The 14,128-nt window shown below is 44.2% G+C and overlaps 1 protein-coding gene across 9 annotated transcripts in view; it reads left to right on the forward strand.

Annotated features, from left to right (window-relative positions):
- The window catches only part of OBSCN (obscurin, cytoskeletal calmodulin and titin-interacting RhoGEF), a 151,413-nt gene that overhangs the window by 76,628 nt on the left and 60,657 nt on the right, over positions 1 to 14,128 (forward strand). For 5 of the 9 annotated variants that reach the window (XM_085539139.1, XM_085539140.1, XM_085539141.1 and 2 more), the window contains 10 exons: positions 900 to 1,166; positions 1,919 to 2,191; positions 2,583 to 2,849; positions 4,773 to 5,039; positions 5,419 to 5,688; positions 6,277 to 6,543; positions 7,446 to 7,712; positions 8,888 to 9,154; positions 9,414 to 9,686; positions 12,760 to 13,026. In XM_085539139.1, coding sequence (XP_085395265.1) covers positions 900 to 1,166; positions 1,919 to 2,191; positions 2,583 to 2,849; positions 4,773 to 5,039; positions 5,419 to 5,688; positions 6,277 to 6,543; positions 7,446 to 7,712; positions 8,888 to 9,154; positions 9,414 to 9,686; positions 12,760 to 13,026 — 2,685 coding nt within the window. Of the gene's footprint in view, positions 1 to 65; positions 333 to 899; positions 1,167 to 1,918; positions 2,192 to 2,582; positions 2,850 to 4,772; positions 5,040 to 5,418; positions 5,689 to 6,276; positions 6,544 to 7,445; positions 7,713 to 8,887; positions 9,155 to 9,413; positions 9,687 to 12,759; positions 13,027 to 14,128 lie in introns of all 9 variants that reach the window. The other 4 variants (XM_085539138.1, XM_085539144.1, XM_085539145.1 and 1 more) reach the window with 2 other exon arrangements.

Consider the following 14,128-nt stretch of genomic DNA (forward strand, 5'->3'; position numbering starts at 1 on the left):
TAACCAGGACTTGATTCTGGCTTGAATAAAAGCTGCTGTTCTTTGTTGTTTTCATTTTCCTTTAGCCCTGCCAGTTCTTTTCAAAAAGGAGCTCAAGGACGAGGAGGTTGAAGAAGGAGCTGCAGTGAAATTCCAGTGTGAACTGACAAAGGATAATGCAGCGGTGGAGTGGAGGAAGGGCACCATGGAGATCTTCCCATGCTCCAAATATGAAATGAAATTAAGTGGCTGCACAGCTGAGCTTGTGATCCATAATGCAGAACCAGAGGATGCTTCTGATTATACGTGTGATACAGGAGACCAGCAGAGCACAGCCATCCTCAGAGTGAATGGTTAGCATTGCACCAAGATGGAGCAGAGGATAAAAGGGAAAAAATGATTTGTGAAGCTGTGTAGATAACATTTTGTTATTCTCAGGTGACCAAGTCCCCCTGAAAAGTAAGATAAAGAGGAAAAGTTTGTGAGATGTCTAGTCATAAACCAGAATACAAAGAAGTGGATTTTTTTGGGTCAGGTGGATAGAATGGCTGCTTAGGCCTGTACATCTGTGATGTAGAGAAATGAGGTGTGCTCAAATCTTTGCAACTGCTGTTAGAAGTCAAATATTTATAGCTTTAACCAGAAAGCACCAAGTTCTGCTCAGTCAAGATCTTTTTGTGTGGGAGTTTTCAATATCCAGAGCAGATCCTGGAGGATATAATGAAAGATACCTTTGGGAACAAACACATTTGGGAAGTTTTCTCTCCCTTTCTGGATATACAGAACTTATCATATATTCACTTAAAGCCAACTTGTTCTGCAGCTTCAGACCTTGAGTGCCTTGTGCTGAGTTGTCCAGACCTGACACTCATTCATCCAAGCTAACAGTTCATGCATTCATTGCCTTTCTCACTTTGCAGCCATCAAGCCCCGGCTGAAGCAGCAGCTGAAGAATGAAGAAGTTGAGGTGGGAGGGACAGCTAAGCTGCGCTGTGAGATTTCTATAAGCAAAGCAGAAGTGGAATGGAAGAAAGATGGAGTCGTGCTTCACTCAAGTTCCAAGTATGAAATGTGGCAGCAGGGCACCATCCGTGAGCTGCGTGTTCACCATCTGGAGCCTGGTGATGCAGGAGAATACACCTGCAAGGCTGGAGATGAGACAACCTCTGCGAAGCTGACCGTGAAAGGCAAGAGATGCTTACTGGAGCAAGGGGATTTTCACTTTAAGATAATAAGATTTCGAAACAACCCTGCTACTATTATGTTAAATGCATGTAGGGCACAGGAAGGGTCTTGTGAAGTAGTATGAAATCTTGTTGTCTATGACTGAAGTGAGGCAAGGAGTCCCTTGGTGGGCAGGCAAGGATAATGCAGCGGTCAGTTTTGACTTGGGGCTTGAATTGTTTGCTTGGCATCTAAGTGAGCCGATGGCTCACCTCTAGCTTCCAGTCACATGGCAGCATTACAGGCAGAGCTCGTCCTGCTGGCCATGCTCTTTTTAGTGCATCCTGGGATCCCATTGTCCTTCTTGGCCATAGGGGCACACTGCTGGTCCATGGCCAGTTCTTCCTCCCCAGGAGCAAGACTCTACATTTGTTCTTGTTAAACCTCATCAGATTCTTCCCTGCCCAAATCTTTGGCCTGTCCAGGTCAAATGGTAACTGTCATGTAACTACATACACTGAAAGGAATCAAATGACAGAGTTCAAAACATAATTTGAGAGGCTGTGATGTCCTCATCCTTGGAGGAAGTCAATAAAACTCAGCTGGACACAGCACTGAGAAACATGCTGTGAGCTGGCCTTGTTCTGGGCAGTGGTTAGTGGGCATGCTGGGGATGGGTAGATGGTTGGAACTGGTGATCTTAGAGATCTTTTCTGACTCAAGTGATTCTATGATTTGGTCCATATTTTCCATTTTATACGTTGACTGTTTGCAGAGCCTGATGTGACCATTGTGAGTCACCTAAAGGACATGGTGGTGTTTGAAGGGGACGATGTTACGTTTCAGTGCCAGGTGTCTCATGAGAATGCAAGGGATGTGGAATGGAAGTTACAGGATGTTGCTCTGCAAAATAATGAGATGAATGAGATCTCGGTGGAGAAAGGGAAGATCCACAAGCTGACACTGAGGAAGGTGACTGAGCAGGACATTGGCACCATCACTTTCCGAGTGGGACCATACACATCCACAGCAGAGCTGACAGTAAAAGGTAAAGTATTCCATGATGCAATAAAGACCTGTGATTACAGGAGACGTTTTGCTTTTGCATATACTAGTAGCAAATTTAAGGCCACTGTTCACTTCTTGTTAGCTCATGTTAGCAATGTGCTTGTGCTTCAGTGCACATGTGATGCACTGATGTGTTCTTATATGTTGTCATCGCTATGGATGGAAAGTGGAGAAATCACCACTTTTAGCATCCTGAAGCTAAGTATTTGTGAGTGGGTTTCATTGGAAATCCATTCATAATGGATTTCTTCATAATCCCCCCAAAATATAGAGGTTAAAGTATTTGCCTAACTGTGCAGCTGTCATTTTTTAACAGTAGGTGAGGAAAATAAAGATGGCTGTTAATTCCTTCACTGTGTTTGCAATTTCAGTTCCACCTCCAGTCTTTAAGAAGAAATTACAGAACACAGAATTCCAGGAAGAGGAAACAGCCATCCTGCACTGTGAGCTCTCCCAGCCTAATGTTGCCGTGAAGTGGAAGAAGGATGCCCAGGTGATTTCCTCAAGCTCCAAATATGAAATCAGACAGGAGGGAACAATCCACACTTTAAAGATTTATCACCTAAAACCAGAAGACTCAGGCAAATACAGCTGTGATAATGGAAATGAGCAAACAACAGCCACTTTAACTGTAAAAGGTAGGTTGGTTTGCTTTGTTTTGTTTTTAAACTGAGAAGCTTCTTCCACTTTCTTGGCCAAGTACTATTGAGTGAGTGTTATCTACAGTCTTGGCTTCAACTTTACTGACACAAAGCAGCTGAGTCCTTTTGTTTTCAGTAGCTATTTCCTCCTATTCCAGGCATAGTAACTTCTTCCAATATTCTAGACCCAAGGTTCTCTTTATGCTCACTCTGAAGACCAACCTTGGAACTAAAGTTATCGTGATACCATTTTGTTTCTCAGCCACCTTTATTTTTTGAGCTGTGGTCCCAACTGGGCAACAGGTGCCTAGGATTTAAAGTGCTCAAAGTTACCTGGACTCTCAATTGTAGCTGAAGAGTGAGGTACCTAAGGAAGTTTATTGCCTATGGTCTTAAATACAACTTAAATGCGCCAGTATATCCATTTAAAAAGATCTAGCCTGCTACAAATACAGTCTTTTCCTGAGCTACGAGATCAGCTGAAATAATAAGGAGCCATTGTGAAGTTCTTGTGAAGTGTCATCTTTTGAAATACCTCTTGAGGACATATTGCCCATGATGGATGTGCAGCTGCTTACTATCACACCAAATCCAGGATCCAGTGATGCCAGAATATTGGCACTGTAAGCCCATCCTCTGACAGTGGCTGTCCTGCTGTGTTCCTGTGTGTGGTCACAGCCATTCAAGCACTCTTAGAAAAGAAACTCCAAAACCAGGAAGCTGAGGAAGGTTTTGCAGTTCCTCTTCATGCTGAACTCTTCAAACTCAACATACCACTGAGGTGGAAAAAAGAGTCAGTCTTGCTCCAGGCCAGCAACAAGTATGAGATGAAGCAGATGGGCTCTGCTGTGGAGCTACTGATCTACAGCTGAAGGATGCTGGAGACAACACCTGCTGGTGATGAGCAAACTATGGCATCCTTGTTAGTGAAAGGTGAAATGAGGTTTCACTTCACCTTTTGGGGAGCTCTAGGTTAATTTAGGGATTCTACATCTAAGACTTAAGAGCACTGTAATAAGAGTTTGTTCCTTTTTTCTGCAATGAAGGTTTCTCATTCAACAGTGATGCAGCTGACAGACTAGATGTTCACCAAGCTTGTCTGTCAAGTTATTATTTCTGTTCTCCTCTTTCATTTCTTGGTTCTTAAGAGTCGTTGGACTGCAGAAATTATGTGCACAATGGGATGCCCTTCCTGCAAATGCAGCTGTAAAAAAATCTGACTCAAGCCATTGCCTAACTGTCCCATAGAGTACATCATCCATTCCTATGCCATCTACAGGCATCTTCATGGCTCTCTCTTTGTATATATATCACTCAGTTCCTATGAATTAACCGTGTTCTCTATAGTCCCACCCCTTACCTTTGTAAATCTCAGTTCAGCCATTTCCATGGAGCTACCACGGCTCTTCTATGTAACTGGGCCCAAGGAACACACAAGTTCTACACATTGTATGTAAATCAACCCACCAAAGCTCTGTCTACACCCAGCAGTGTTTATACATGCATACAGGAATGTCCAGACATTGTTTTTCCTCTGGGTCCAGTTTTCAAATGAAAGGCTTTATATCATGATCTTTTTCCATGCGCCCTCCTATATAGCCAAGAACTTGGATATCAGGGATAGGCATTTGAGTTGTGACTATGACATGCCCATTTGGAGATACACACACTTAGATGCCCAAGAGTCAACAACTGTGGCCATGCCATTGTAAAGTAAAATGTATTCCTAGAGGTGGTCAGTGTGCACAGTGCCCATTGGGGAGCACAGAGTGCTTGGTGAAATCTAGTGCTTTTTTTTCCCCTCTTCCTCTTTTATGCCTTCGGGTCATTGAGTTTTAATCAAGTCTGGAATGTCCCTGCAGTTTCACTAAACGCAGTCAACAATGAAACCATTTTTTCCTCTGATTTCTCTTGGTTTAGCTTTGCCGGTAATCGTCACAAAACCTCTCCAGAACCAGCAAGCTGAAGAAGGTGGCACCGTCACTTTAAGCTGTGAAATCTCAAAATCAAATGCCACTGTGCAGTGGAAGAAGGCCGGGAAAGTGCTGCGACCAAGCAATAAATACAAGATGCACCAAGATGGGTCTGTGGCTGAGCTGACGATTCTCAACTTGAGTGAAGCTGATGCTGGGGAGTACATGTGTGATACAGGGGACCAGCAAAGCACTGCAGTCGTGCATGTGAAAGGTAGGACTTTGTGTGGGGAAGAGCTGAACAGAGCTCATTACTATGGCAGTGACACACGACTAAGAATTTTGACAGCTTGACGTTGTCCTGTGCCCAAACTGAGTCATAGGGATTTTGGAGATAAGGGTGGTTTCAAGAGAACAGAGCTGCTTGTTTCTAGAGAGTCAGAAACAGAAATCATGACCTGTTTTATGTTAATGTCAACCATTCAAATATCTTGACAGTGCTTTCACAATACATATGTTGTATTATAAATGTAGTGTGTCTTGTGGGTATTAGTTCTTTCAAATAATACAGTACTGTCAAGAATGAGTATAACACAGTGTTTAACCTGGAAAAATAAGGAGTATCACTTGAACGTAGCTATTTTTCCATAAAGAACCAGCAGCAACCATTGTGGAGATGTTGAAGGATGTCACTTCATATGAAGGGGAAGATGCAGTGTTTGAATGCAGATTGTCACAGGAAACAACTCAAGATGCTCAGTGGTTCCTGGGGGATGTTCCCCTGCAATCCAATGAAATGAATGAGATCAAAGTCCAAGGGACACGTCACACTTTGATCCTGAGGAAGGTGACACTAGAAGATTGTGGACCCATCAGCTTCAAAGTCGGGCAGCACACCACAGGGGCACAGCTAACAGTCCAAGGTGAGACATTTACCAAAAGGAAGGATTTAGAAAGTACTGGTAAGCACTGTCAGTGTTGCCTTAGCTTTTGTCATTGTATTTTGGAGGAAGGATCTCTGCAAATCTTGGGAAATTCATCTAACACAGTTTAGGCATTTAAGAGTTAGATATTGTGCGTGCCTGAGCCAGTCATTTCAGACCTCTTTATAGTCTGGAGTGAAGCAGATATTCTTTGAGGACAAGTCAACCTTTCTTCAAACTAGCATCCAAGATACATTAAAATCAATGCTGAAGAACATCAAGAATAGTTTCTGGATTCATTTCCCACTTGTGAAGTTTTCAGATCCTTGCCCTGATTTGGAAAGGTTGGCCGTGTCAATGCCTTATCTTATTTGTTCCTCTTCTAACTGGTTCCAAATGCAACAGAACCACGGGGTGGAAGGGACCTCTGGGGGATCATCAAATCCAACCCCCAAAAGAGCAGTAGGTTGCACAAGAAAACATCCAGGCAGGTTTTGATCTCCAGGGGAGGCCGTAAGCATACAGTTCTGATCTCAGGCCGGTGCTGGATTCCACACGTGCAGCAGTGTTTGCATCTCTTCTCCGCAGCTGCTCCGATCACCTTTGTGAAGGCCCTCCACAGCCTGGAGCTGCAGGAGGGTGGCACAGCCCAATTGTGCTGCGAGGTGTCCCGGCCCGACGTCCCCGTACAGTGGAAGAAAGGCACATCTGTCATCCACTCCAGCCAGAAGTGCAGCATCAAGCAGGATGGGAATGTGCACACGTTGGTCATTCACGATTTAGACTGTGGGGACTCAGGAGAATACAGCTGTCACACAGCTGATGGGAAGACCACTGCCAGACTAGAAGTGAAAGGTATGATTTCCTCTTTGCTCAGCAGCTCTGAGACTGGACGTTCCGCTCTTTGGAGCATCCTAGTATTAGAAAGGCACTATGGTTATGGAATAATGGAGCAGAGGTCACAAAGCTTGTCATGGGACTGGAGAAGGTGAAGTATCAGGAGGGGCAGGGGCAGCTGGGTTTGTTCAGCCTGAGGAAAAGAAGGTTGAAGGAGGATCTCATTGGTGTCTGCAAATGTCTGTTAGGTGCCTGCAGAGAAGAGAGAGAGACAGACCTTTATTAGGGTGTGCAAACTGATGAGAGACAAGAAGCACAAGTTAATTGAGAGAAATACAGATTAGGGAGGTAAAACACAGCTTTTATGATGAGGGGTAGACAGATGATGGAGTGGTGACACGGAGAGGTGGAGGAATTCCTTCCATGGAAGAACTCCAGAGTTCCCCCAGCTTTAACCATTCCCTAGCTGGTCCTTTCCTGCGTGATCTGAAATTGTTCTTGAAATGGTCTTGAAATGTCTTGTTTGAGAACTTCTATCTGTTCCATTGTCTTATTTTTGGATGAAAACCCATTTGGGCTTCAAAAAGGATTATTGAAATTAGTTGGGAATTCTTTTTGAAAAAACATAAAACAAACAAACAAAAAAAGATTTAGGATATAGGGAAAGAAATTGTGGAATTCTCGTGGAATTGGATTTTTTCCTGCTGGTTAACTCTATCCCTTCTCCTCCTTTGTCTGGCTTGAAAATAGACATCCCTCTTACCCAGGTAAACAAAGCCAGAACTGCACATGGACTTCATTTTTGGCACTACCACTCCAGTTCTTACCAGTACAAGGTGTTTTGTCTTGTCAACAAAACGGTCCTCTATTTTCTATCTGTTTTGCCTGTTTGTTCTCTTTGCACCGTTCCCCCCTTGAAGCCCAACCCGTGCTTTTCAAACACCGGCTGAAAAACGAGGAGGTGGAGGAAGGGCGCACTGCTGTGTTGCACTGTGAGCTGACAAAACCCAACGCACCCGTGGAGTGGAGGAAAGGAGATACGGTGCTGCATTCAGGTGACAAGTATGAGATCCGGCAAGAGGGGACGCATGTTGAGCTCTTCATCTACGATGCTGAGGCTCAGGATGTGGGTGATTACACATGTGACTCAGGGGATCAACAGACCACCGCATCGTTGCAAGTCAAAGGTAGGGGAAGCCTTGATGTAAGCCAGAAAAGCTGTGGCTGCCTTCTATAGAATTGAAATCATAGATCCATAGAATCACCAAGGTTGGAAAAGACCTCCAAGATCACTCGTCAAACCACCCGTCTATCACCTGTATTTCCCCACTAATGGAAATTTAATCGCTAACACTCTGTGAATTCAGAGTACAGGAATGGTTTTGATCTTAGGTCTGCTCTTTAAAGAAGAATGCAGGCCCATTTTAAATGAAGATGTTACAGCTATTTCTGCCTGAGCAGCACTAGATCTGTGGCTCTGTGTCTTTTTCTAGTGGCTATTCTTCTTGATTGTAGAGTTTTATTCAGTTTACACTGAGTGCTGTGCAACAGGATCATGCTTCTAGATCCTGAGCTTACCACCCCATAGCCAGTGTTCTTCACTACAAGAAAAACATTGAGGTACTGGAGAGTGCGCATGGAAGGGCAAGAGAACTGTTAAAGGTTTGGAGCACAGTCCTATGGGGGACTGTGAGGGAAATATGGTTCAGGCTGGAGAAGAGAAGGCTCACGGGAGCCCTTATCACTCTCTATAACACCTTGAAGAGAGATTGTAGTGAGGTCGGTCTCTTCTCACAGGTAACAGTGATAGAATGAGAAGTGATGGCCTCAAGTTGCACCATGGAAGGTTCAGGTTGGACATTAGGAACAACTTCTCCCAAAGAGTGGTAATAGGCTGCCCAGGGGGTTCGTGGTGTCACCATCCCTGGAGGTGTTCCAGAACCCTGGAGATGTGGCACTGAGGGATGTGGTCAGTGGATATGATGGGGGTGGGTTGATGGTTGGACTGGGGATCCTGGAGATCTTTTCCAACCTGAATGAGTCTATGATTCTTCTCAGTGTGTCGTTTCAGTGGTTAAATGCTGCTATTGGTAGTTTTTTCCCTCTAATCATTTACAGTGAATATTGTGGGTATGCACAGGTGAAACCCCTTAGCCTGTGACCTCTGCTAGTCCTATACTGAGCAGTGGTCATCTTCACATCATCAGTGTCCAGGGCACAATCCCAAAGTCCTGCTCTGGGCTTGGCATTGTCCTCAGGGAGCTGTGGTTCATAAAGGTGGGGAATGCCAAGCTGCAGAAAACTGCATGCAAGTCTCTCACCTCTGGGCACTGTCACTGTTGAGGCTGCTTCTCCACTGCAGTACTACCCGTGCTGTTTAAGGAAGAGCTGAAAAATGTGGAGTCTGAAGAAGGGGGAACAGCTATCTTGCACTGCGAGATTTCCAAGCCAGATGCTCCCGTTGAGTGGAGAAAAGGAGGGGTGGTCATTCAGCCCAGTGCGAAGTACGAAATGAAGCTGAAGGGCTGCACTGCGCAGCTGATCATCCATGGCGTGGAGCTCGATGACTGTGGGGATTACACCTGTAGCACTGGATATGAGATCACCACAGGTTCTGTGTATGTGCAAGGTAAGATGAAGGCTGGCGGGAGTGCCCTGGTTTTGCTGCCTGAACTTTTACTCCACGATCTTTGGCAGTAACTGTCCAAACTTGTCTCGGATGCAAACCAATGGAATTCAGTTCATTTTTATCCCTGGTTTAAGTGACAATACAAACATTTATTTTCAAGTTGAGATCTGATTAATGCTTATAAATTATCACAGGAAGGAACTTGTGTATGCTCACGCTTTTCTTTTCCTTTGGCACCTTCTCTTGCTCTGTTATGCAGAAGAAGAAGCAGTCATAGTTTCTGGGTTAAAGAACACAGACGTCTTTGTGGGTGAGTCGGCCACTTTCACCTGTGAGCTGTCGCACCCAGGCGTGAAGAACGTGCAGTGGTGGCTCGACGGATCTCCCCTTCACAACAACTTTGTGACTGAAATCTCTGAGCAGGACGGGATAACCCACACTTTAACCCTAAATGACGTGGCTTGCCACGACTCAGGCACTGTCACCTTCAGAGCTGGTTCTCTTATATCTTCAGCCAAATTATTAGTCAAAGGTATTTTGTTGTCAGAAAGACAGATGGCCACCTCTGGAATTGCTCAGTGTGCAAGTGCTTCTGCCTTCCTGGCTACCCTTACTAAATCTCTCCACTATTTCTCTGTGGCATGATAGTCCTGCAGCTCTGCGCTTCAGTAGGACAACCATACTCAGTCCAGAAGTCTTGTAGGTACAACCACATCAACGCTTCAGTGGTTGAGGTGAGGAAAGGTTGCAGGGTCAGAACTACTGCTTGTACTGCACATCTCAACAGAGCTGCACCAATACAGGAGAAGAAAGTGTGCTTTCACCTCAGTGGTAGTGCCTGAATTTTTCATCTCCCTTCAACTTTTTTCCTTATAATACCACAATTAACCAAGACAAGGCCTTGTGCTCATATGCTGATGGCTTCAGAGCTCACTCTTGAAACCAGATGGTATATGACATTGCTGCATCACAGTGTGGCAAAGTGGGCCACGTTTGTTGATATGCCAGAATGCTAATGGTCATCGTTGCACTAGCAAAGTCTTGTCTGTTGGGTGAATGTTGGTTCTCATTTGGTAAGGGTAGCCACAAACTGCAAATAACACTGAGCTCCAGACTTCATGGTAAAGCAAGCTGCTTCCTGTTCATTCCTTTTATAACTATTGGAAAAAGTTGTTATTTTTTGGAAAAAAGTAACACTTATTCCTTGCTTGGAAATGGGATTTTTGTACAAAGAGATAGAAGGCGTTAGATGTTCTTTATTAAAATCTGCTCTCATGCTGTAAGTGTTCACCATAATGATCCACAGTGTGGCACTGAGTCACAGAGTGATGTCTCCTTCTCTGTCTAATGGTGACTCTCGTGCATTCAGGAAATTTATCTCCATGCATTGATAAAATGCCAAATTATTTGTTTCTAACATCAGAATCGTGCGGCATTGAGGCAGTCTGTCAAAGCCAAGAAGCACCTGTCCTTGCATATAGATTTTGTGTTTCATATTTCAAGAAGCAAAATATGGTACCAGGCTTTCTAGGCAAAGAACTCCTCTGGGCATAAAGCATAAAATAAATCCAGGTGCATCAATTAGGTTTTCTATTCAGCCAAATAAGGGGCTCCAGAGAAATTTGAATTTCATATAATCACAGATTTTTCTCATGTAGGAAGCTTTGGAGATTATCCCATAGCTCACACTTTCTACACATGTGGATACTTTGTGCGTCTTTCTGTTAAGGCAAAATTTCTTTAGTGTAATCCTGGTAGCAAATGACAATAATTGGATTGGGAGGAAGGCAGTTTTAAAACACCCCTGTTACACTGTGCTGAATAGGAAAGTAAGAACTAGTCAAATTCTAACCGTGCTTATATAGCAGCCAATTTCCTACACTTCATTTTGGCCAGAAATCTAGAAACAGATCTGTCTTCAGACTATCACTGTCCTAGAACTGCATTCACTCAGTGACCCATCATGAAGAAACATTTGTGTATATGCAGGGGGAAATGAGAAAAGGCTAAGAGCTGCCTCCTTCTGACCTCCTTGGGCAGGGTGAGGATCACAGCCCTGCTGTGACCTTTTGGCTCCTAAGGCTCAAGGAGCTTCCTTCTATTGGGTCCGCCAAGGGCTTAGCCCACTGGTGGGACATTGCCATTGAAACTGGGACTCATTCCTTCTTCAAGACCACAGGTAACATTTGCTGTGAGGAGAGTGTCTGCATCCCATGAAATGGGGTGGTAGCGTATTCATCTGGTTGTAAAGACGCCTCTGGCTTCTTCAGTCCTGGTGTAACAAAACATCTCCAGGCTCTGCCATGGACGCCTCCTCTCCATTCACACACTTGCAGACACAGCAAATGGTGGAGGGAGACTTAGAGAGCAGGATTAAGACGTGGAAAAAATTTCTAAGAGATGTTAAAAAAACCAGCTTTGCTTCCCAGGGTCTTCCAGTAACGCACCAAACCCTCCACCTGCTTCACCAGTTTCAACAGGAGCATTCAGACAGAGTTGTGGTGCGGTTTATTCTGGCTGATCTGTGGTCAGAACAGTCTGGAAGTAAAGGACAGTTACTAGCCTTCTCTGTCATCTTTTTAAGCTGAGCTGCATTATCAGTAGCCCTACCAAGTTTTTAAAGGAGCTGATGTCCTGAAGAGAAGGATGCTGCAGAGAGGCTTCACTTTTCAGATTTCATTAAGATTTTCCTTTTCAGCATATATATTGCAGTTGTATGCAGGTGATCCAATTTGTACATCTTGGGAGAGATTCCTGGGCTGCTTTGGAAGCTCACAGTACTTGGAGGTTAGATTTACTCTGCTTCTCCAAGAAGCAGAGATGCTCTTTTGAAAGAAGGACTCTGAATGTTTAAAACCAACCCCTTGGATCTCACCATCTTCAGAGGAGCTGCCCACCCAGCTGCTCTCAGCATTTCTCAGGCTCTCAACTTGAGATTGCAGTGGTTGATGGGGGAGCATTCAATAGGTTCACACAGCCGGGTCTCTAGAACAGCTGCTGTGTAGAGCACAAGGTTACCCTTTCCCCCCACATTATGTCTCTCACTGTCACACGACAGAAGTGAGTATTTGCATTTGTGCATTGCATTTCTGTTCAGTGAGTGGTTGCAGTCTGTTCCAGAAGGAGCCTCCAATAGGGTTAATGGCACTGAGAGATCATGTACCGCAGGGAACACCTCACTGCAGCCCATCAACTGCACTCTGTCTCAGATTTGCACTCCTGCCATGTTCTGGGAAGCATGAGTGTTTCACACCCTATGTGAAACCTCTCATCTAGAGCATCTCAGCAGTGCTGGGAGGAAAATTAGAACTGCAGGGGATCTGGGCAGATGCTCTGCACTGAAGGTCGTGTTTGGGACAGTCAAAGTGCAGGCTGATGGTCTGCTGCCCATTGTGATGGTTACATTCTAATGTGCCAGTTTTGCTTCAGTCCCGCTTGATGCTGACACAAGCACAGACTAAACTGCTCATGCCCAGTGTGTCCAGTCAGCTTCCTGCTTGCACTTTCACTCTGCTTGCATCCCTCTGTGCTTGTCAAAAGTCTCTAAGTTACCATTTCCATGAGGATCCACTAATGCATGTCCTTCCTGACGTGTTGGTTGACAGATCCAACCATTGAAGTGGTCAGTCCCATGCAGGATATAACTGTTGATGAAGATGGCACAGCAGAGTTCATATGCCAGTATTCTAGGCCAGTGCACGCCATATGGAAGAAAAATGATCAGGAAATACTTGCAGATGGGCAGCGAGTGATTATCGATCAGGACTGGAATGTAAGCATGCTAAAAATTAAACCCACGGTACCAGAAGACAGTGGCGTCTATTCTTGTGAAGCTGAAGGCACCAAAGTGGTGGCTACACTTGATGTTCAAGGTGAGGTCTTCCAGCCAAAGAGGAAGACTATCGTGGTTTCCAACTAAGAGGTGGAAAAATCATGTCAGCATCTTGCAATAAGTGACGCGTTAGAATCTGCTCTTTCGTGTTCATGCCAGTGCTGATAATGATGCTGAAAGTAGCTGGGAGTTATTGGGAACTGAATATGAAACTGTAGCATTTCACTGGAGCTTAGTTCTAATTAACGCTCACTTATTACACCACTTACGCATCGTACCTCTTCCACATGGAACTGCATTTGGCTGCCACATCAGCGCTATGGAATGCCTCCTGCTGAATTATTGTGAACTTACCAATATAACGTTGGCCCAAAGGAATAATAACAACGTTTTTTGTACTGTTACAGAGTGTTTTTTACATGAGTTCTCTAATGTAGCTAATGGATAGCATCAAATTCTTTTTTATTCCCAACTAAGCTAAAATAGCTTGGGATTTTACTCATTTCAAATACTGATCACTCAGGAAACACCTTCTCACTTGTAATCAGCATTTGTAAGGGGCCTGAGGACCAGCAGATAAAATTAAGAGTAGGTTTATGGCTTGATATCGATGCCTGTTAGTTTTTCCCTGTTGTTTGTATATGTAATTTTTGTTCTCAGTCACTAAGTGAATCAGCTCAACCAGCAAGTATAGGGGTTCTGATCTGACTTCTGAATTGCTGTGTTTTGTTTATAAAAGTTATACCTTATTGTCTAATTAGAGTTGCAAATGTAGAACTTCGGGGTATTATTAACTGTAGCATTTTCTATGTTGATAAACTTTCCATTTTGGGGCTAAAAAAGTGTTAATTAATGTTATGTAAAAGCAACCAGAGGAGGTAGGATCTGCTTTTCATTGCTAGGGAAAGTAGTGCTCTGAAAAGGCGCAAAGAAAAGGCTTGGATTAGTCCTTAAAAATTATACACTCTCCAAGGTTTACAAAACCCTCAGTGTTCTCCATAGGTATGAATACTGTAAAATACAGAAATGCTTTAGTAGCTCATGCCTTTTTCTGCTATCAAATGAGTAAATCAGTGCTGTTTTTTACCTCGTGTAGAAGAGTTCTAATGTCTCAGGGCATTGGTTTATGTTGTAGATGGCGC

This window comes from Coturnix japonica, chromosome 2 (assembly GCF_054131305.1).
Source record: "Coturnix japonica strain WE chromosome 2, WE-NBRP24, whole genome shotgun sequence".
In the NCBI taxonomy this organism is placed as follows: domain Eukaryota; kingdom Metazoa; phylum Chordata; class Aves; order Galliformes; family Phasianidae; genus Coturnix; species Coturnix japonica.